The sequence below is a fragment of the Microplitis demolitor genome, chromosome 10 (genome assembly GCF_026212275.2).
Source record: "Microplitis demolitor isolate Queensland-Clemson2020A chromosome 10, iyMicDemo2.1a, whole genome shotgun sequence".
Lineage (NCBI taxonomy): Eukaryota > Metazoa > Arthropoda > Insecta > Hymenoptera > Braconidae > Microplitis > Microplitis demolitor.
In genome coordinates, this window is record NC_068554.1 from 51,269 (window position 1) to 76,404 (window position 25,136).

General features: G+C 25.8%; 1 protein-coding gene across 5 annotated transcripts; it reads left to right on the plus strand.

Moving 5' to 3' along the window:
- The first annotated feature begins 254 nt into the window (after window positions 1–254).
- On the plus strand, window positions 255–17,115 carry LOC103571903 (putative uncharacterized protein DDB_G0277255). Of its 5 annotated transcripts, none has more exons than XM_053742369.1 (5): window positions 10,195–10,849; window positions 11,457–11,569; window positions 12,127–12,328; window positions 13,054–13,278; window positions 13,763–17,114. In XM_053742369.1, exons 3-5 carry the CDS (start codon window positions 12,135–12,137, stop codon window positions 16,254–16,256), a joined length of 2,913 nt encoding a protein of 970 aa, XP_053598344.1. In that variant the 5' UTR covers window positions 10,195–10,849; window positions 11,457–11,569; window positions 12,127–12,134; the 3' UTR covers window positions 16,257–17,114. The 5 variants fall into 5 exon arrangements, with proteins under 5 accessions (XP_053598342.1, XP_053598344.1, XP_053598346.1 ...); XM_053742371.1 differs by having other exon boundaries at window positions 11,485–11,569; XM_053742367.1 differs by lacking the exons at window positions 10,195–10,849; window positions 11,457–11,569 and adding an exon at window positions 255–719 and having other exon boundaries at window positions 13,763–17,115.
- The last annotated feature ends 8,021 nt before the right edge of the window (window positions 17,116–25,136 follow it).

Genomic DNA, 25,136 nt, shown 5'->3' on the forward strand with positions numbered 1-25,136 from the left:
TATATATATATATATATATATATGTATATATTATTTTTATAGGAGGGAGTAGAGTAAATAGTAAATTTAGTGATTTGTGATTTAACCGGTAAAACAAAAGAGATAAATAAAGAGAATAGGAGAAATGGTGATTGGTAAACGCCGTAAGCGCCGATCGTCGATCGAGCGATAAAATCCGAGAGTGACCGAGGTCTTCCGAACGGCTATACCATCAGAGACTCAGATATCGAATAACATTCGTGGACTGTGCACGTTCTGCACGTTACTACCAGTTACTACTCCGGCTACTCCGATTACTCCGACTACTCTTATCCTATTCTATTATATTCTATACTTTCTCATCTTTTAAACTTGTACACATAACATTCTATTGAAAACCCTCAAAACTTGAAGTAATTACTACCAAGCTCCAAGGTAATTTCATACCGGCGTATCTACCTATCTACCTATCACTAATCTCACACCAGACAATTCCAATCGTTACGATGATTTGATTTATTTATATATGTCAGTAATAAACACGGCTCATTATTTTTACAAGTAATGTAAATAGTGCATAAACATTTAATTAACTATTATATTAATAATATTAATTCGTGTTATTTAAATAAAAAAGTGATAAGGTGATTTATTTTTAATGGTTGCATGGACAAATGAAAATTACAAAAATATTTATCATAAAGATAAAAATATAATAAAACGTTATGGAATTACAAATGGTAAGTTTTATTTATTATCTATGTAAAAATACAATCTATTAATTTAATGTACATTAAATGTCCCATAAATGCTTCGATTTATGAAAACGTCAAAAGGCTTTTAAGTTTTTTAATTTTTAAATTAATTATATATAGATTTAATGAGAATAAAGTTGGAAATAAAAAAAAAAGTAAATAAGAAAAAAAATATTAATCTGTAGCATTATCAAAAGTAGTTTAGATCATTAATAGCTTTATAAATGTTTTATTTTTTAAATTTCATTTATAGACTTAAATAATGTCCCGGTATCGCGCTTGCTAATATTATCGATCTACGATAACTCTGTTTAGTTAAATGTTTATATTTTTCACATACTTGAGCTATATAACTGCTTTTTATATATTTAGATAAAAGATAATAAATATAAATATTAAAGAACCGTTATTACAATCTTACAATTAGATTCAGGTTTAAAATTTAACAATTTAAAATAATAATAAGAATTTTTATTTATTCATATTACTTAGACTCTAATAGACAACACTATATTTACACACAAAAAACTTTTATTATTATTTAATATTGTATAATGAAGAAAACATAGAAAATTTATTTTAAAAAGATTATACAAAAGTATAGACAATTAATAATAATCTTGCGTCGTAAATAAATGAATAAATAAAAAAAAAGTATTTATTACTATTTATGAAAAAATAAGCAGAGTCTTAAAAGTAATATACATTAATACTTGTAGCTTGTTCTTGTCCTCTTGGCACATATAAATAAATGATCCTGCATAAATCGTGCATAAATTATTACGTGACCATATTCTAATTCATTTTGCGTGGGTACACGAATAAGCTTTATTATTATTGCAACTGCTACATGCTGGTAAACGAGTATAAACGAGTAAACGAATAAACGAATAAACGAATAAACGAACAACAGTAATATAGATATAACATATAACACATAAAATAATAATAATAATAATCCATGCACTTGGAATCTCGGTACACCTATCGGTCTATTGCAATACCTTTTAACTTAATGTAGTCGTACTTACCAATGGGAATAAATTATTAAGTATGTATGCAGATATAACACAAACATATTTACTTTTTTTATTATTTTCTACTAGCAATTGCTCATTTTAATACGTTACTTACCGTACTGTATATATATTTAAGATTCATCGTCTATTATATTTTTTATAATCCACATTTATGAGAGAAAATTAATTAACTATATTTTATTCTCATATAAATCAATTTTTCAATAAAAAAAAAAAAAAAAAAAAAAAAAAAAAAAAAAAAAAAAAAAAAAGGAAAAAAATTTTGTTACGTTTTAAGATAAAAAAGAAAGAAATATATGTATATGTATTGCTTGATAAAATAAAATATCCGGCATTTGGCTTGTTAATCTGTTTACATAAATACATAAATATATGTTATATCTATTGATCTATACGACTTACGACAATTTTGCTTGTATTAAATTAATAGCCGATATAAAAGCTCATGAACATACGTACAATATATACGATAAATTATATATATATATATATATATATATATATATATATATATATATATATATATATATGAGCACATGAATCTGGACCCGGATAATCAGTATAAAACGAATCAACCGAATAAGGAATTCAATATCTCATCGCATTGAAAAGAGACCCGGAGAAGAGCGACGGTATCATGAACCGATGATCAACGTGTGCCCGTTGATCAAAGTGATGCCGATCATAGCTTGTGCATGTGTTTATATGTATTAGTACTCAATCGATTTGCGATCTTTTATCCAGATTTTATTCGTCACATAATGCTTTATACCATTTTTCATTTTATCCATTACTTGTGTTGATATATATTTTAAAATATCTATATAATAAATGTTGGTTGATGTTAAGTTACGTGAGTGGCTCACGAAATAAACTAACTGATGACAATGTTTTTGCTGCTGCTGCTGCTTAACAAAAAGTTGAAACTTACTGTGCGTAATCATCAATGGCGATCACAAATGGGTGTGTATGTGTGTGTGTGTATGTGTGTGCAGTCGTGATTCGCAAGCGCAGGATCTTTGTAGAGGCGTGTATAGTACCTGTACATAACACCACCGTGCAGCAAACAGTTTATATACACTTGTGTTGATTCTCTTTTTCTCTCTGTTGGGTAAGAAAAAGAAAGAGATAATGGAGAATGAACGCATGAATGGAACTTTTCATTCACATTTATACACACACATATATATATATATATACACGTCAGGGATTAATGAATGGAGAAAAAAAGGGTAACATGTTTCGTGGAAATTAAAAAATAAATGGTCATTGAGTAAAATAATTGTCGCTGATGGGTTGTCCAACTCAAATGTTTAACTAAGTCAAGCTATGTCTGGCTATGTCTATCGTCTCAATGTAATCGGCAAGAAGCTGATCGTTATAGCCTTTGGCGCCGTACTGACGATCTTGTAAATCAAGTCTTGTCTTTACCGGCGCTGCAGCAGACGTCGCGCTTTGTACTCATCATCAATATGACAAAATAATGATAACAATAATAAATTAAAAAACAAATAAACAGAATGAAACTACTCGCAGATTAAAACAGTACGTTGTATTGTATTCGAGTAGTACTTGGCTTGATAAAGATAGCTTTCATACTCATTAGTTATATTCTACTAAGAGAGAAAGATATACTATATATACTATATATATATATATATACAATATAATACTGGATGCATGGTGTGGCGCTTGAGTTGTTTTATCTTGAGAAAGAACGATACTCTGTTTCCTTGTTTGTAAAGCTGTTCGATTACTTATGTGGAATAAGGGCCAGTATAAAAACGACAAGTATAAACCTATATATATATATATATATATATATATATATTAAAGAGAGACACATGAGTGGGTTGGTTAAATTCAGATGCATGTGAATCATTTAGAGACTCTCGGCATGTTGAGTTAACGATACTTTTTGAAACCTTTGGGGGGGTTTTTGTCAATTGATAAATGAACATTAGCTAGACGAAATCATTTGAGCTCGTGAAAATTTAATTGACATTAGGCATCTTACTGATGGTTATTTATTTATGTATCATTTTTAGTTATTAAATTAAATTCAACTCAATTTTTTAAAAATATTAATGTAAATTTAATAATAAAAATAGTTATATACATATATATTATAATATATAACTGTCAAAAGACTTGAATGTATTTATTAAATTCTCAAGTTGAATAACTTAATCTGTTCTGGAGTAATAAAAATAATTTTCAATCAATCTAATTCTTTGGTTCTTTAGTACATCCATTGAACATTACTGAAATAAATTAGTGAAAAAAATATAGTATTTAAGTTTGCAAGAAAAGGATAGAGGAATGTAAACTGGGTTGTATTTTAACGTTGAGTACTTGATGTCCAGTTTGATAAATTCCCCCAGGTATTCATATATATATATATATATATATATATACTGTACAACTATTATACATCCTTATATTATATTTGTATTTGTATTATATATCCGTGCATCAGCAATTATATTACATGCACACAAACATACGAAGAGACATTTCGCTGGGGAATGTAGTGTTTGATGAATGAAAAGAACCAAGGGACGCCATCCGCTTCTTAACTTGTTCTTCTTCTTCTTTTGCTCTGTCTTGGTCTTGGTCTTGGTCTTGGTCTTGGTCTTGGTCTTGGTCTTATTATTCTTCTTTAAATATTTTTTTTTTGCTTCTGATCGTCTGCTCAATGGAACTAAACGAGTTTCCCGTCTGTACTTACTGTGTAACTCTGGCAGATATACTTTTAATGCGAGTTTAATAAATGCTTCACTCATATATAGAGATATACTCTTTAACCAATAAATGGGAGCCCAAATATATTTTTGTCGCACGACTTGCAAGCACAACCCCATGTTTACTGTACGTTATTCACCTAACAAGCTATTTATTTATTGTTACATTGCTAAAAACGATTAAACAACAATAAAGTGTATCATGTATGTGATTAATCTTTTATAACTTGTATATTACATATATAATATACTTGTTTATTTATAAGTTTACATTAATAAAATAATAATTATTATTATTTTGTTGTTTATTAGTTATCTAAATATAATTGAATAACAAAAATAATAAAATATATGTAGTATATATAGTATTTAAGTATAAATCTTGATAAAAGATCTGTTAGGATGATGCATTTATACATCTTCGCCCACACATATTCTGTCTTGGTAACCTTCTTGAGTCCATTTCGCGTTGCGATGAGAGACCACAACAACACCACGATAATAATACTACACTACTCTAATAGTCATACAGAGGTTCGTGAGAATTCTTAGAAGGAATCCCGAGAATCAACCTTATACATACACCACACCTGTATCTCTGCGGAATGCCGAGAGCAAACACAAATTCTTGCTTTTATTTTTATATTTTTTAAATTTTTATTCATTTAGATGAATTTATTTATTAAATACTCAACGTCAAAGCTCATTAAATAATATATATATATATATATATATATATATATATATATATATATATATATATATATATATATATATATATATATATATATATATATTACAAGATTCATGCAAAAATGTTGTATTATTTTATTATTTATGTAAATAAATTATAAAATAATTTGTAATATCGACCAGGATTATCACAAATAAATTTTATGGTATTATAGTAATTAATTTTTACGATCTCGGGATTTTTTAATTGTCTAATACAATTCGTTATAGATGTAATAAATTAAAAAATTTTTATTTTTATTTTTCTGCTACTACCTTAACGTTTTATATGTACTTATACTTTCAATCTAATAGATTAACTTATTCTATTTATTTATCGATAATTAATCTTATAATATAGATGAATAACATATATTATAATACGGATATAATAAAAATTATAAAAATAATAAAAATTGATGCGTTGCTAGGAAGAATAAATTGTTAATAAACGCGTAGAAATTGGTAATAAGACTGAGAAAATATACTGAGAGCTAGAAGAAGAGACTACTACGTGGGTGTTGTTAATGTTATTTTAGTTGTAACCTAATTCAGTAGTTGTACCAAGTAACACGATGCTTTATTAGACTAAATATAAAATCTAGCACGAACATTTTAGGTAATATACACTTCTATATCGATATATTTAACTTTAAATATATTTAAATCTTCAGTATAAATTTTTATTTTTAAATAATAAGTTTACAGTGAATAATAAATCGCTTCGTCGAATCAAAGTTTTTATAATATACATATATATATATATATATATATATATAACTTAATAGTAAAGCCAATCTGTAGATTAAGAAATAACAAAATTCGTATATTATAAACAAATAAATATGTTATAGTTATTTCATTGCGTAAATTTAACCAAATGAAACTAAGGATGGTGATTGGTATAATGATAATAATAATAATAATAAGAGAGGCGGCCATATTTTATTATCTGATTTGCGGATTATTCCGATTGGAGCAGGTAACTGAGTGGTAGTTGAATGGCAGGTGGTGAAAGATGTTGAATTGCTGAGAGAAGAGTAGAGAGAATGGGCTTTAACAGACGGTTACATTACACTTAATAAATATATGTAATGGAAGGAGAAAATACACTTGTGATAGAGAGTGAAGAAGGAGACTACGGATTTCCACATCATTCGAATCTGCCAATCGAAACTCGATCAGACTGTACTCGGTCATTCATATATATTATGTTATATGTATAGACTGAAAGACAGATTGCACTGAACGAATAATAATGTCGCTATGCAATTTAAAAGAAACGCCTCTTTTTTTATTATTATATACATTTATATACGTAAAAAGATTATCAGGAATAAATGAAAAAGGGCTTATACAGCAGTTGAGTATTTTTTATTTATTTTCGATTGAATAATAAGATTAAATTATTGACAGTATCTTGGATGATATGTATATCATTCACTTGTCATTTTCCATATGTATTATTAAGATTAACGTTTTCCTTGTATGCTTTGATAATTTTTTATTTTCTTTTCTTGGATACATTATATTATAATTAGTTGCCAGTCTTGAAATTGATAATTATAAATGTATTAATTATCGCTGTATGTAGTAACTAAAAAACAAAAAAAAAAAAAAAATAAAAATAAAATTTCAATCCTTATTCAAAATTTATTTTATAATAAACATTAATGTTTTTATTACCGATATCAAAAGGGATCCGTCAAATGTAAACAATCCAAAGGCATTAAAATTTATATTTTTATGTAATAATTCCATTGAAAATTGTTCCATCTATATATAAAAAAGAAAAAAAAAATGATTAAAATATAAATTTCTTATTTATAATAATTAAATTTATAATAAAAATATTACTTGATATTTGATTCTTATGTTATTTGGATAAACGCGAATAATTTCAGAAACAATTTTATCTGTTCTTTCAACCTAAAAAATACCAGGTAAATTAATTTATGTGATTATAATTCGAAAATACACAGTGTAAAATTTTGAGTTTTTTTTTGTATCTTATATATATATATATATATATATTATATTACGTACCTCATTAAATAATTTAGTTATCGATATTGTCAAGTATGAAGTAGGAAATAAATTTTTGATAATCCACATTAGAGTCATAAAACATTTGATAAAATTAATTTTTAAATTGTTATATAACTGTTTATTATTAATATTAGTATACAATGCATAAAAACTGTATGTTAATGAAGGACAAAAATGAATAAAAACAAATAAAATTGGCCATGAATAAAATTTTGAAATGTCATGTAATATATAACGTAATTTACGATGAATTTTACGTAATAGTATTAAATTATTTAAAATATCATATATTTTATATTTTACTGATTCATCAGAAAATTTTTTGTTAAGGAGAAAATTATAAATATTTTTATTTAATAAAAGTGATTGATTAATAATAAATAATTGATTTTTTATATTTGTAATTATTAGTCCATATTGTATTATAAAAGATCCGATAATAAATATTGGAATTGCACGTACAATATTAAATAATGGACTATGTTTATTATAAATAGATTCAAGTATAAATAATATAACTGCAAATAATATATTAATAATTATCACTATCAAAATTTCATTATTATTTTTTTTAATTATTTTTTTAATTTTATTATTATTATTATTATTATTATTAATTATTAATTTATTATTTAATTTAATTAAATGTTTAAAAATAATAATTGCAGTACGTTGATTTAAACCGTAAATGAACATGATTGTTGTCGTTGTTATATTTTCCATTATTGTGCAAATAATTTTAGCAATATCGTTTATTGAATTTTTTTTATACTCATTCCACGGATAATGCCAAATTAATACGGACATTAAACACAGTAATAATATTAAATTATAAATTGATCCTTTAACTGTGTAATTTATATTAATTATCACTTTTTCTGATGATTGAATTGGTTTATCAGTACACTCTATTGTTTTTAAAATTATTCCAAAAGGCATTAATCCAAGTACTTTAAAAAATATTATTATTAAATAAAATAATATATTATTAGATTTTAAATATATATTAAAACTCATAATTTGTATTGACAATAGCAGCAAGTTTACGGTACAACTTAAACTTAAAAACTGAAGAAAAAAATATCTATATATATGAAAAGATGTATATATATTTATTTTTTTTACTAATATTTACAAAAAATGAGGGTGAATTTTAAATGTAATAAATCAACAATCGTTATCTATACGAATTAATCTAATTGCACGGCGCTTGTCACTGGTTGTTCGTTTTATGGGAACGTTGTACATCTCGATAACTTTTCTTAATTAATTAAACATGCTTAAGTACATGTTACGTAATTAGATAAACACCAAACTTATAAAAATTATTTAATTAAAACAATTTATTTTATTTTAAATTAAACTATGGTTTAATAAATTATTTATTTATCATACATATATTATTTATTAATTTTATTTTTATATTATTAATCGAGTAAATTTTGTCACTCAGATATTTACAAATAAATACCAAAAAATATCATGTATGATACAATATATTTGATAACAGCAGAATATAATTGAGAAGGCACGTTTATGTTCCCAGCAGGATATATACAACAAAAGACAGGGATAACGCGATAGAATAATATACTATAACGCTTTGTTATTTTCTAAAAATAATATAAGTTAACTGAATAATAAATAATTTATTTATGGATATAATGGAATATCATGATCAAAGCGTATAGCAATAAACCAATTTCACGTTAAAAATATCGACCACTTAATTACCACCGCCATATTCATCATCATCATCATCACTATCATTATCATCATCAGCAGCAGCAACAGCAACATCAGCAACAACTAACTGCCACTCGTTGTGGTAACCTGTGTGTATACTTGTTTTCTTTGTAGCTTTATATTTATTTATTATCTCTGTCTCACAAACTCCGCATAAGGAAACGGAATAATAGAATCCCAGGTATTCAGGAGTCTAAAAAAAAAAAAAATAAAATACAAAGTTGAACAAGTTTAAAGTAATAAAAAAAAAAAAAAAAAAAAAAAAAAAGTATCAAGAAATGCCTCAAGTGGATTATTCAGCTGATGGTTGTCATTTGGTAGTATTTTATACTAAAACGTGTCGCTTCTTCTCGACCATGACGACTAAATTCCGGGTCATGTACTGCTCACTGCACCTACGCTTTTAAATTTTAATACTACTCGTAAATTATTATTATTGTCATTAATTATTTTTGTTTTACATTACTTATGCTTGATGATTTAAATAATAAAAATTTCCAAATAGAGAATGAATGTTCGATATTTTTTTTAAACTCTCGGATTGAGAATTTGAAATACCCGGATACTAAAAGACTTGGGTTGGGAGTTATCACCAATAAGAGTAACGTAGTCGAGATGTCTCCCGCGGCTAAAGTTTTTTTTAAGTAATATCGGAGTTTAATATATATATATATATATGCTCCCCATGTCAGTTATTCGCGGAGGCGTTCACATATATTATAATATTATATTCCTTATAGGCTCAAGTAACTCGTCGCCCACACTTACAATATAGTGTCCCAATACCTGCGTCCCAACAATATGTCAACAGCAACTAAACTTTCCACTTTCAATAATAATATATTTTATTTATTTTTTAAAATAATTATACTGTCTGGTTATATAGATAATATAATAATAAAATAAATAACTTATTGAAATTTGATAATCACCAAATAAAACTTTGTGGAATCAAATTAAAAAAAAATGAGAAAAAAAAATCATTGTTGCAAGTGTTAAAATGTACTTTAGATATTATTATATATATATATATATATATATATATATATATATATATATATATATATATATATATAATAATGATTGTAGATATAGAGAGACGATTGAAATAGAAATTATGATGATAGACGACAAGTTAAGAAATGGGAGGATATCAAATACAGTATAAAGCAAATAAAAATTAATATTATACACTGCTAACTATAGTAGCTACTCTGATGGTGAAGGCTGAAGAGTAGAGAAGAGAAGAGAAGAGAAGAGAAGAGAAGAGAAGAGAAAAGAAGAAAAGAAGAAAAGAAACGAAACAAGAGTGTTGTACGCTATTTTACAGTTGCCACGAGCACACCGCCCGATATGGAGCAATCTCAGATTTCCATCCGCCCAAATCAAGAATATACGTCCGCGCCCCCGCGCTATTCTGTTCCCGTAGCTGCTCAACCTCTAAGAGAGTACTCTCGTGACTCTCGGCCTAGCCGGGGTTGCTCATCCCGTATCTGTACTTTTCTACATACATCTATATATATATCTATATAAATACGTATATTAATGTATATATATATATCAATGTATATATACATATATAAATATATACGCGGCAATTTAGTTATCTTTTATTGACTGTCAATAAAACGTACTCAATAAATATTACCGACAATTATTTATTTATATATTTTTAATAACTATGTGATATTAATACTGAGGATTATGTGAATAGTGTGTTATTTATATTATAATTAAAATTATTGACAAGATTACTAATTATTTGTTGTGTACATGTTGCCAGAAAACGCTTTTCCCGTTACAGGTATTAATCAATATGTTAACTTTTTATTAAAGAAAATTTTATTATTTATTTAAATTTAAGTTAAAAAATATTTTTTTGACAGTTGACTTTGATATAATGATATATCATTTATAAATATATACCAATAAAAGTAAACAATTAATACACATAATGGAGTGTAGGAGTAATAAAAAGGTGTCAATATATGAATAATAATAATAATAATAATAATAATAATAATAATAATAATAATAATAATAATAATAATAATAATAATAATAATAATAATAGTATTTTATTTGAATTTATAATAAATATTATATGTTTATCATTGATGGTAATCTGTCGCGCATGATCGATTGACTAGATCGTTATTGTGACATACTAGCATAACATAACTTATACTTTCAAGTAGTATAAATTAATTATATCATTTTATTTAAAATCGATAACCGTACACGCTTTAATAATACATTAATTCAATTGTGTAATTGTTTACAATCAGATTGAATATAAATTATAAATTAGGCTAATGATTTACGCCTGCTCAGAAAAAATAAATATTAATAAAAATAATTGAATATTTCGTTTGTATTTTTGTTTAAGATTGTAAAATTTTTATTTGTAGGTGAGTAGATTTAAAATTCTATTTGTAGAATCGGCAGATCCGTGAATCGAGGATAATTCGGGACATACATTAAGTGGGGTGGTCTCTTGTTTATGTGTATGGAGAATGAGTGAGTGAGTAGTAGAGACTAAGTACATGTATTTTAGTTATAAAGAAACGCAATACTAGTGGAATACAATTCCAAGTAGCACCATAATACCAAATATGGTGTGAGAAATTTGAGAGAGACAAACCCAAAATAGTGGCGTCATGCCAGAATATTTCCTTCTATTAATAGAATATTATATTTATTTTACCTTCTTCTTCCCCACTTTTTTCTTTTATTAAACTCTAAACTTACCATCAATAATAAATCATTATTATATATATATATATATATATATATATATATATATATATATATATATATATATATATATATATATATATATATATTATTTAATATTTTAATTTTTTATTTTTTATAATTTTGTATATATGATACGCTGTTTCAACTTTTGAATTAAAAAAAAAAGCGAGTCTTTACGAAGTAAATCAATTCTACATCGATGTTGCTTCATCACGATATATATATATATGTTTAATTTATAATTTTCCACGATTTACATAAATAATATAAATTTTTTGTGGTATTTTGTTTTTATTTTTATATTTGTTTTCGTATTAATAGGGGGAATTATGCAGACTGAGGAAGTGCCGCGTGCACATACTACTGGAATAGATGGATCGTTGACAGACAGTTCGTCTTATCAGCACTCTTTTAATATCTCTCCACTTCTGCAAACCTCATTACCAGCTTCAGTTCCTATGGCAGTTAAACAAGAACCTAAAGAAGACAACGACGATCATCGTCATAGTAATAATATTCATAGGTAAATTATATACAATAATTATCGAAATAAAAAAAAAAAAAATTTAATATAAAGCACGTTTTTAAAACGGATTAAAAAGTATAAAATAATTTCTCTGAGCCTTATGAAGGTTTAAAACCACGTAGAAATTCCGAACTTCTTACAGATAGTCATGAAAATTTATGATTGTGCATTATTGCATATTATTGCAACAAGTGTACCTACCAATAATATATCAAATTCATTTTTTAAAAGATTCATACTTAAAAATATTAAAACAAATCAAAGCTAGATTCTTTTTATCTGTCATCCAGTTGTGAGCTATATTCAAAAAAAAAATATGTCTCATCCAAAAGTTAGTTTTAAATTAATTATAAAAATTTTTACCGAACAGAAAAACAAAAGACTACGAATTTTTTATTCTATTTTTGTCGTCCTCTTCCATTGCTTCTCCTGTGGTAATAAATATAAAAATTAAATACATACTTTTCATACAACGACACTGGCATGATTTTTAATTTATATAATGAATAATATCAATTATTTATTTACGTAACAGACGTAAATATTTATCGACTCAGTTTTTAAGAAAAAAAATGCCTATATATATATATATATATATATATATATATATATATATATATATATATATATATATATAGACTTTTATTTATTTATTGACACATTAAAAGTGATAAAAAAAAAAAACAAGTAAACAATTTTGAAACTGTCTTTGGCATGTCAAGATCCAGTTCTAATGAGGCACTTAAGAGTTTGGAAGAAGAACCGAGCGTCTTATCGGCTTCAACTGTTGAAGTAACTCATCTCCATCATGCTGCACACGATAATACTTTACAGCATTTACCACAATTACACCAACATCAGCATCAGATTCAGAATCAGCAGGATAAACAGACCGACAATAATATTTCTGAACGAACCAATCAGGATCAAGGTAGATCAAGAACAAGGTAATTATTATAATTGATTTTTAAAAAATTGTTAAAAAGTCAGTTTATTTAAGTTGTTGAAAGTTGATGAGCTTAAAATGTCAAAATCCTTAAAATTTATTGGCTACACTGTCGGAATAATTCGTATGAATGAATTGCTTTAGTGCTGGACCATGGATCTTTAGATCTAATAAAAACAGGTTCTTTTCCGTACTAAGTCTGATGCACAAAACAACAAAACACCAAAACCACCTTTTTATTTTATTTATTTTATTTTTACTTACCTTACCTTATCTATAATATCGCACATATTGCCAAACTAAATATTAAACTGCTTTTATATATTTTATATTCTTTTGGTATTTTCCCCATTTCTAAGGGTTTATACATTTATAAATTAATTGGGTAAAATGGGCCCTACAAATAAAAAAAAAAAAAAAAAAAAAAAAAAAAAAAAAAAAAGACTGATGACAAAAAAAAAGTATTATCAATTATTATTTTGCAGTCGTGGCCGAAGAAAATCACGTTGGAAACTTAAATTTCACCACCAAGCCCTCCCGCCTGAATATTTGGACCACTACGAAGCTGCACTGGCCCAAGAAGCCTTAAACTCATCACCAACACGAGGACAGGAAATATCTTTGGTATCAAGTCCTACTACGCCAGCAACGTCAACTTTGACAACGCCGACGATTCCAAGTTCAACAGCCAGTTCAACTGACGTTCAAGGCTGGTTGCAAAGAATAACAGCTATGCAGCAAGAACTTTGTCCCAGAGTAGTTGGTTGTTCGAATGACACGACAATGCACTCTAATTTACGAAGATCAGTCATAACATCATCGTCTCATACTTACTCTTCTCAACAACCTCATTATCAGCTAAATAATAAAAACAACAACAACAACAACAACAACAACAACAACAACAACAACAACAATAATAATAATAATCATCTTCATCAGCAATCGACAATAGTAGCACAATCGACTTCACGACCGCCTATGAAATACTCAGATTTACCTTACATGGGGGAGATTACCTTGGACAATAGTAAACCACGTCGTGGAAGAAAACCCAAGAAGGCGGACATATGTCATCTTATCTATAAGAATTATGGAACAATACTACCAGGTACGCCCGGTCACGACGACAAAAAACAACAACTACAGCTACCACCATTAGCAACCACCGGGTTACGATCATTTAACCATCCCCATCCTCATCCTCATTCTCATAATAATAATAATAATAATAATAATAATAATAATAATAACAATAATAATAATAAAAATAATAATAATAATAATAATAATAATACTAATAATAATAATAATAATAATAACAGTAATAACAGTAATAATAGTAATAATAAAAATAATAATAATAATAATAATAATAATAATAAATTAAATCCTCAAATTTCAATGCAACGAACTGACATACAAAATCGGATCAGTAGTTTACTCGAGAAACGTTTAACTCAAGAATGTCGTGCTGGTACAACCGATGAAGGGAGTTGTGAACAAGATGAACCGCTTAATCTGTGCATTAAAGATTTAAATCAACTTAAAATAAGGTTATCGAAAAAACACGGTGTTTATGAATCTGGACACGTTAAAAGTGAAACTTGTAGTGAAGACGGTGAGGATATTGAGTGTCTTGGTTCTAAGGAACATGTTACTTTAAATAATAATAATAATAATAATAATAATAATAATAATAATAATAATAATAATAATAATAATAATAATAACAATAATAATAATAATAATGATTCAAATTCAAATTTTGTTTACTGGCCAAATGGTGTATTTATAAATCCAATGACACTTGAATCACAGTTTTTATATTATCAAAAAATGGGTGAAAATAATAGTGAGGAACAGAAACAGCAAAAAGAAGAGAAAAAAAATATTGTACCCAAGTCAATATATACGATGATGGATAAGAATCCTGTAACGTTACATTCCCCAGCAATAACGACGACATCATCATTATCATCATCACCATCGTCGACATCATTATCATCATCAGCATCATCATCATCATCATCATCATCATCATCACCATCCTCATCTCCAACAAGTCCAGTGACAGTGGTACCATCACCGGTATCTGCAATAGCATTAACATCAACATTAACATCAACATCAACATCAACAGCATCAGTGATTGTGCCAATTTCACCACGAGCTAAACGTATTGCACCTATAGGTAATCCATTGATTCATCAGCAACCAACAAAACGTAAACGGTCAGCTATATTTATACCACCAATGCCAACAGAAAATACAAATAATCCCGCAACAGAAGTCAGTATATGTAAATTTAAATTTACCGGTGGTGCTAAACCAAGTTTACAAGAAAAAAAAAGTTTGTCTGTCGATTCGGGAGGTAATTTTCGTTATTATAGCGGGACTGGTGATAAAAGTATGCGTGGATATGAGTTTTTTCCACGTGAATCACTTCAACAACCTGCTGGACAAGCCACCAGTGGTACTTCTGCTGCAGGTACTTTTTTGAATGCTGCTGGTGAAAAAATTCAACCACCAGGTTTGGTAGTATCACAGTCTCTGGTTTCCTCTTCACCTTCAAGAACAATTATAAATCAGCATCAACAACAACAACATGATGATGTCCGGAAAAAGAGAAAAACTCGGAAATCACTTCAACGTGAAAAATTAGAACAAACATTTAAAGAAAAGGGTTTTCTTATACAAACACAGCAATTAGAATCTGCAGAAGGTGCAACTTACTGTAAATTTCGGCAGCTGAGAAAATTTACCCGATATCTGTTTAGAAGTTGGAAAGATTATTTACCGGGTAATGTATGTGATTTAAGTGGAGGAGTAGGAGTTAACGCTCCTGGTGGAGATGTCGAGTCACTTGAGACTGAGGTTGAGAGCGTTGATAGAGATCATTCCGCGTCACCTCTTTCTCTTTCTCTCTCTCTTCCGGGTAGTATAGCCGAAATACATAACGCTAATGTTAATCTTTAACAACATCAAACACAGCTCACATCAATATGTGAATATATAACACCCTTGCTGTTTTTCTGTTTTTCTGTTTTTCTGTTTTTAAAACGGATTTGCATTTACATATTTATATTTATTTTTATTTTTAATATTATCTTTTATCTTTGTTTTTAATTTTTTTTTTTTTTTTTCTTTTTATGAGGCCTAAAGTACAATGACTTTAAGTGACTCGAACTAAAATTGCTTCTTTTAATGCTCATAATATTTTTATTCTCTAAATAATATAGAAAGAAATTTAACTTGACACTATTATCTTATTTTAAAATAATAAATTACCTGGTAAAATTATTTTTTAATACACTAGTGTACAGAAAATTAAAAAAAATTTATTTTTCTAAATATTTTTTTTCTTTTTAATATAAATTTTTTGGTTATATTGTATAAATTAAAATTAACTAATAAGTTTATATAATTTATGAGTTAATAAACTCTGTGCATACATTAAAAATATCACTAATATTTTTAAACTATTAATTGTTAAAGTTTAAATTAAACAATATTTAAGTCAAATGAAAATAAATAAAAATAAATAATAATCGGGTATAAAACCCGATGCCAAAGATGGTAATGATGTAAATATATGAAAAAGTTTATTAACCAAAGACCAATATTCGTGCCTTATTTGTTGATAAATAATAGATTAAACTCAAATCAGCAAGATTTTATTTTTATAAAATTAAAATATAAATTTATTTTAAATATCAATGGTTTTAAATCTTGCATTTGTTGATTATTAAGTGAGTGAGACTAATGAAATTTATAAATGGTTGTCATATTTTTTTAAGTTTATTTAATTATTTATCGGATTCTAGTCTTATTTATATACTTGGTTAATTATTATCATTATTATTATTATATTGCAATAGTCATTGTTATGTAAATAGTAAAAAAAAAAGTTATAAAATGTAACTTTTTTTGTTATAAAAATAAAATAATAATTATAATAATAATTGTATGTTAAATTGATAACAGTGAAAATAAAATTTAACGCCTTTTATTCATAATTAAGTTAAATGCATAAGCTCACGGCAGTGAAAAATAATTGTTTGTAATAATAAATAAAGCTATGTATTGTTAATACAAATGGTTATTAAAATAAATAAAAAGTTTTTTTTTTAATTTATTCCACACTTATAAAATAAATAAATTTCTAATTTTATTTATATATAAGTTGTAGCAAAACTAAATTAACTTTTTTATGAAATGTGTTGATTTAAAATAAAGTCTATTCAGCTAACAAGTTAATAAATGTATTTTAGTTTCATTGATTTTAAAATTACATATATATATATATATATATATATATATATATATATATATATATATAAGAATCCTTGGGATTTATAACCGGACATACCTGTTTCTCGACCATATTAAACTCATTCTCTATACTGAATCCATTCATACAGCATTTCATTCTTTCATTCATTCACCACTATCTTCACTTTTTATACATTTTCATTAAAAGTTTATAAAATTTATCAAAATCATTAACTAAATTAAATAAATTAAAATTTTTAATGATAACAGAACTCGCTTTTGGCTAAAGATTGGATAAAGGAAGATTAGTGGTTTTAATAATTCAATCTGATAGTAATTTCTTTTTCAAAACCTGAAAAAAAAAAAAAAGTTATAATTATATTAAATGCCAAAAACAAGACTCAGATGTCTAAAATGTTTTTGGTATTGTTTGCTTGTCTTTGCGTCGACCATGGTTTGGTGTATCGTGTTAGCAGAATTTTTTAAATATTTTTTTAGCCAACAACTCGTTGTCGACGAGAGTGGTGGATGGCAAGCACAATGACTTCAGGTTTCCTAATACGGTTGTCAGTTGATTTTACGGTGGGAGCAATGAAAATAAAAAGAAAAGTAAATAAATAAAATGAAGTTTTTGGCTGGCATCGAAACTTGCTAAGTTTAAAACGTTTTACATTTTAAATTATATATATATATTATATATATTATATATATATATATATATATATATATATATATATATATATATATATATATAAATGATAAAACAAATTAAATAATAGTTAGTAATTTTAAACGTGTTTGATTTTTATACGAGTGTACATAGGTAGGGTACATAACGCGATTAATCGATTTTAATTATTACACTAAAACCATTAGCCATTACTATTAAATGCCGTGTATCCGGTAATTTTAACGTTATATATATATATTATATATAGTAAACTTTTATCGGTGGATAAGGATTAGATTACAACGTTAATATATATCACGTTTAAACGCGTCAAACAGGAAAAGAGATGCAAGTTAATGTCCATGAGGTTGTTAGGTGAGTTGAGAGAGAAAAAAAAACAAAAATAAATAAATAAATAAATTAATGCAAAAGCAAGCGGTCTTGTAGACAAACAGGTTTGTTTGTGAAAAACTCAAATCTACTGTACATATTTTACATATATCATAATAATCTCAAATTACGTTTAACAGACATCAATTTTTATTTTATGCATTAAAATTATTTATCATTATTATTATTATTATTATTATTATTATTATTATTATTATTATTATTATTATTATTATTTTATTGTTTTTGCTTTTATATTAAATAGGCTAGAATAATAGATTACATATTGATATTAAAAAACAATTTAATTAAAATTTTTTTTTCTCAAAGCTGTATCCGCTCTAATACAATTTATTAAATCACCATTGTACTAATCAAATAATAATAGTTAGTAAATTAACATGTACGATTGCTAGTGTATAGTAAAAATGTAATATAAATGGTAGCATGATACATACAGGATCTCAGAGATGAGTTAATAAAAACCGTGATTGCATTAACAATAATAAGGTCTTTATGAATGAACTCTAAATAAATATATATAGTGGCAATATGTCGCGACTTGCAGACGTTACGTTACAAACAACTTTTTTTTTATCTTTTGATTCTTTGATCATCATCATCATTATCATTACAATTATTATTATTATTTTGTCCATTTCTTGATGTAATTCGTCTTGATTTATAAAACATTTATAACGTTTTATATACTCGAGCGCCAGAGCTGAATGGAATATCAGTATATCAGATTATATTTCTAAGCAAACGTCAGATACTTAACTATTTTATATCTAAAAAGGAAGTAAGCTGCAAAAAATAGACGCCACCGGAAATCATAATTCTCAGTAGACGAGTACTTTTAATCTCCAGCAAAACTGGTATCCAGATTCTCTCTGACCATATCGCGGTAGCATCATTTAAAAAAATAATTTTTCTTAGTAATTTTTGGGTTTTTTTTTTTATATTAAAGAATATTATAATGAATGAAGAATGTAAATATTATGTCAAGATATTCCCAAAAGGAGAAAAGTTAGTCTCTACCTTTAAAAAAAACCCACCCTGTTTAGAAGATCTCATTGAATTTAATAGATGCTCATAAATTCCCATAGATATTTTATAAAAATGAATGAGATCTATGAGAAGTGCTGTTAAGCATAAGGCCTTATACATACAGCTATAAGAATCTATCAGATTTTTTATGCAGGGCATGGATAGTATTCTTCTTGATCCTCTCTAGCCAGATCGCGGTTCTTAATTAAAACTAAAAATTTTTCAGAGTATTTTTTTTTATTTTTTATCTACTAGAGGACATCATGATGAACAAAAAATTATCTAATAATGCAAAGCTATTACCAATAGGAGGAAAGTTACAGCAAATAAGTTACAGGCCATTCTACACACAAATCTATATTGGTATATACCCTGATAACACGAGTTGATCGTGAAAAAGTTGGTCATTCATTAGTTTCCGACCAACTTGACGACAAGTTATCGACAACTTCAGCTTTTGCAACTTTTGGCTACAAGTTACCGCCAACTTTCTCAGAAAGTTGGCGGCAGTATGGAGCCGCAACTGGAATGCAAGTTTCTGAGGAAATTGAAAGTAAACTTACCGTCAACTTATGATCACCAACTTTTGCAAGCAACTTTTGCCACCAACTTTCTCAGAAAGTGATAGTTAACTTTTTAGATTTACAACTTTTGCCACCAACTTTCTCAGAAAATGTCCATCAACTATTGGAGGTACCAACTGTTGGCGATCAACTTGGTTCCAGTTGCGGCTGCAAGTTTCTCGTCAGTTTCTCGCCAACTTGGCTATCAGGGTATAGAGTCATCAATTCCAGTCTACATATAATTCTTCATTTTAACCAGTGCTTGATTAAATTGGAATTGATGTTATCGACATCTTTGGTTCAGTTTAAATACCCTGATAACCTGCACCTTAACTGTAAGCACTGTAAGTTAACTTTAAGCTACGGCCGTATTCAGCAGTATTCAAAAGTCAAGTTTGAGAGCAAACAGTTACCTTAAGTTACTTTAAGTTGACAGTAAATTGTCTGTAGGTTATTTTAAATTTGACTACAAGTGTTACGGTCAGACAATGACGTTAAGTTGATTGAAAGTTTCACTTTAAATTTACGGCAAGTTTTTTTGTCAACTTACATTCAAATGAAGGCAGTTGATTTGCATCAATTATAGCATGCAAGTATTATCCAACCGTTTATCAGAAACTTGTCGTTAGTTAGCCGAAAATGTTTCACTGCAGAACTTTCTGAACAATTGGATATATTTAAAGTGTGGGTATCAGGGATAACGTCATGACAATCTCACCATTCAGATATAGAAATTTGTACAAGTGTAATAAATTAGCTATACTAATGACTAGGGCTGTGCGAATCTTGCTCGATTCGATCGATTAGCCTCGAATAATTCCAAGTTTCGAGTATTCGCACACCCCTACTAATGACTAATGACTTTAATGCTGAGTCAGTGTTAGTAGAGTGCGGCAGAGTGGAGTAAAAACAAACACACCCAATATCATTTGAAAAAAGCCCACTACACAGTCTGTATCATTTTTAATTTTTAATAAATTAAAAAAATTATTTAAAAAATAATGAAGATTGATTATATTTTTAATTCATAATATTATATATTTATTTTAATTAGTAATTATAATTATCTTAATAATTATACATAATAGAGAAATGAATGTCACAAATTTACAATATTTGACAAGGCGTAATTCAAAATATTCACATAATTATACTACTTAAAAATAACGATGATAATATATAATAATATTATTCTATCATTATATCTCATTTAATTATTCTTGTAAGAATAATAATAATAATAATAATAATAATAATAATAATAATAATAATAATAATAATAATAATAATAATAATAATAATAATAATAACAATAATAGTATTTTTAAAAGTGTGTTTATTGATAATTTTTACATTTTTTTTTGGTCCATTTAATTAATATTTTAGTAATTACGATAGAGAAGCTATAACTATTCTATGTTATTATATTAATTGTTAAATAATTATTGTACTATTATAAATCTATTTAAACTAAATAGACAAGAAATGGACCACTAAAAATATAATAATTTTAAAAAATATTCCGAAAGCGTACTATACACCATAATTACTATAATTGCTAATTGCTAAAGTCGTTTTTATCGCTATCACCTTTTAAAATATTGGAAGGACACTTGCAAAAATATTTTTTTGCTTTTATAAATAACATTTAATACAATTTATACAATCAATTACAAAGTGACCTTAAATTTGCTTAGCAGCCAATAAAAAAATGTTTATTAATAAAATAATTAACAATAAATATATAAAACTATTTGGTTAAAATTAAGAACTCTGTTTTTAATATCGATCCGTGACGCATTTTTTATAAAAGTTACAGATTGTTTGGTGTGATAAATTATTCAAAGATTATTTAATAAATTGTTGTTATTATTATTATTATTATTATTATTATTATTATTATTATTTACTTAAACAAAGTTAATTTCTATTATTTAATCAATAATACATATATAATTTATCATATATATTAGATAGATTAGTGGAGTGTATATAATAGGCAACTACGGTGATATGATTGAGTTTGTTGAGTTTAATTCAAATATACACAATGTCACTATAAGACTGATTAGTTTGGATAGCTTAGCTACCACAGATCAATTAAACTTATCAGTATCATAGATAATGATAAACTCGGTTTTCATCTTTGCTATAATGTGTATTCATGTCGTATACTTACAAACGTCAAATATATATGTATATGAATTATAACGTTCGATATTCAGCATTAATCGTTTATTACTTAATCAATAGCCAGGACTAGACTCTCGAAACTAGAGCAGTCTTACAGACGCGATTATTTTTTCATTTTTTAAATTATTTCAATTCAATTATACCGTTGATATATTTTTTTTATGATATATATTTTAAGTACTGCCGTGAGACTCGTTGATACATTTTTTTTTCAATGCAGACAAAGTTGGTCAGAATTTTTTAAATTTTAAAGAAATAATTATAATAATAGTTATTGATATTATTTTTTTTTTTTTGTAAGGTTTTTGTCTTTTTTTTTTTGTACATTGGGAGAGTTTGGTCTTTTTAAAAAAGATTAATATTTTATTCAGCTATCGAGAAAAAGGTCAGGTATTATATAAATTTCATTTATTTATTATTATTATTATTATTATTATTATTATTATTTGTTTTTTTTTTTTCATACTGATCTACAGCATGTTTCAATGATAAATAAATATTCATATATGTATATAGAGAGTAATAAAAGCATTTAAATTCTTTGAGTTTATCAACAATAGAAAAATTCTGTTACTTTACCTCAACAAAAATTATATTTATTGTTTATTAGTTTTATAAAATATACTTTTTTCAACAATAGTCTAAGCATTTATTTTTCAACAAAGTGTTTAGTTAAATGTTGTATATAAATATTAAATAATTTTATTTATTAGTAACAATATTTATTTAAATAATTAAACGAGTTTGATGATGTTTTTAAAAAATTTTTAACGCACGGTGACTTAAATTAATCTCGTAATATTAAATCACAATAATTTCAATTATAATTTAAAATAAATATAGTTATACTGATTATTTTTTTTATAAAAATATATTTTTTTTTGTCAGAGTGTGTCAAGTCACCATGCAAGAAATTTTAATTTCAGTGTTTTTAAATTTGGTATAAATATTATGACATAATTAAAACAACAAAATATAATATTATGATTTACAATATACTTGATTTCGTTAATTAATCTTAATAATTAATATCGATATCATTTTTTTTAGTATTGCTATACATAGTTATTATAATTATTAATTATCTATTTATTAAAATAAATAAATACCGAATAAAAATTGATAAAGATTTTTTGAAACATGTTATTTAATTTTTACAAATTAAATTATAATATTTCAAAAATAATCGATGATTGAACGTTATTCAATAACAATACAATAATTAAGATATTAATTATTTTTGTATGACTGAAATTATAATATAATAATAAGTAGGCAAACGCGTGTTTAAATAAAAATTATTGACGTTTTCGATAACTAGGTCGCGTGATATCACAATCTAAGCTGCGAGTAGCAGAGCTTTCGTAAATATTATAAACTTTTCGTCTATCTAATTAATTCGTCGACATATTATTATTATTATTATTATTATCGTTTATTATTTTTTTAAGATTTTCATTCTATTTAATTAGTATCATTTTTTTTTACTTGTCAACTACTATAATTATGATTATATTTAATTGTGTAAGATATGAATGGTAATTTTATATTTTTCTCGGCCGATTAACGAACGATATACTGAGAAACTATTATTATTATTACTATTTGTTTTATTTATTGTTTATAGCATATATATATATATATATATATATATATATATATATATATATATATATATATATATATATATAGATTATTTAAAATAATTTTGTCATTAGAAGTATATATTGGTAATCCTCCACCGTTAGTTAATGATTATGTTTTGTCTAATTAAATTAATTCATTAAATTTTCTACCGTGTATTGTAAATCTTGAATAATTTTAAATCATAGGACAATAGAAAAATGTAAAAAAAAATAATTTTTTTTGTTTTTTGTACACAGAGTAAAATTACTATACTACATAATATGGTTATATTTATTTAATTTATATGTATATTACTTATATCATCATAATTTAAAATTAAATTTCAAAGATAACTATAGTGAATTAATTGAAATTCAATAATCTTCAAAATACATTAAGATAAAGTATACTTTTTTGTTCCTGATCATTACATTTTTTTTATATTTGAGTTTTTTATTTAATCACGGTGAATTAATAATGAATAATAATAATAATAATAATAATAATAATAATAATAATAATAATAATAAATTATTAATTGTATACGTTAACAATGACTATTATCAAGATTTGAGAATAGTCTAATAGTGAAGTAGATTTAAGTGGATAATAGGCACCATAGAGTATACAAAGACTGCACTTTGCAAAAAGGCTCAAAGCACTGTGTGTGTGTGTGTGTGTGTGTGTGTGTGTGTGTGTGTGTGTGTGTGTGTGTGTGTGTGTGTGTGTGTGTGTGTGTGTGTGTGTGTGTGTTTATATTTATCCATATACTAAATACATCATAATCACAACTATAACTATTATTATTATTTATTATTTAATATTTATAGGTGCACCCGTTCTAGCGTTTACGCGATTGTCAAACAGACTGTTATATATTAATATGAAAAGGCAGTCACGCATTACGAATTATAATATTGTATATATCTATATCATTAATATTTAAATTCAATCATCTCAAGTTGAATATTATTTATTAATATATTTGTGCCAAATACTCGCACGGTTCGAAATAAGAGGTGTATTATTTTATTTGTTTATCACCTCAAATATATTACTTTATTATTATTATTATATTAATTGAAAATCTAT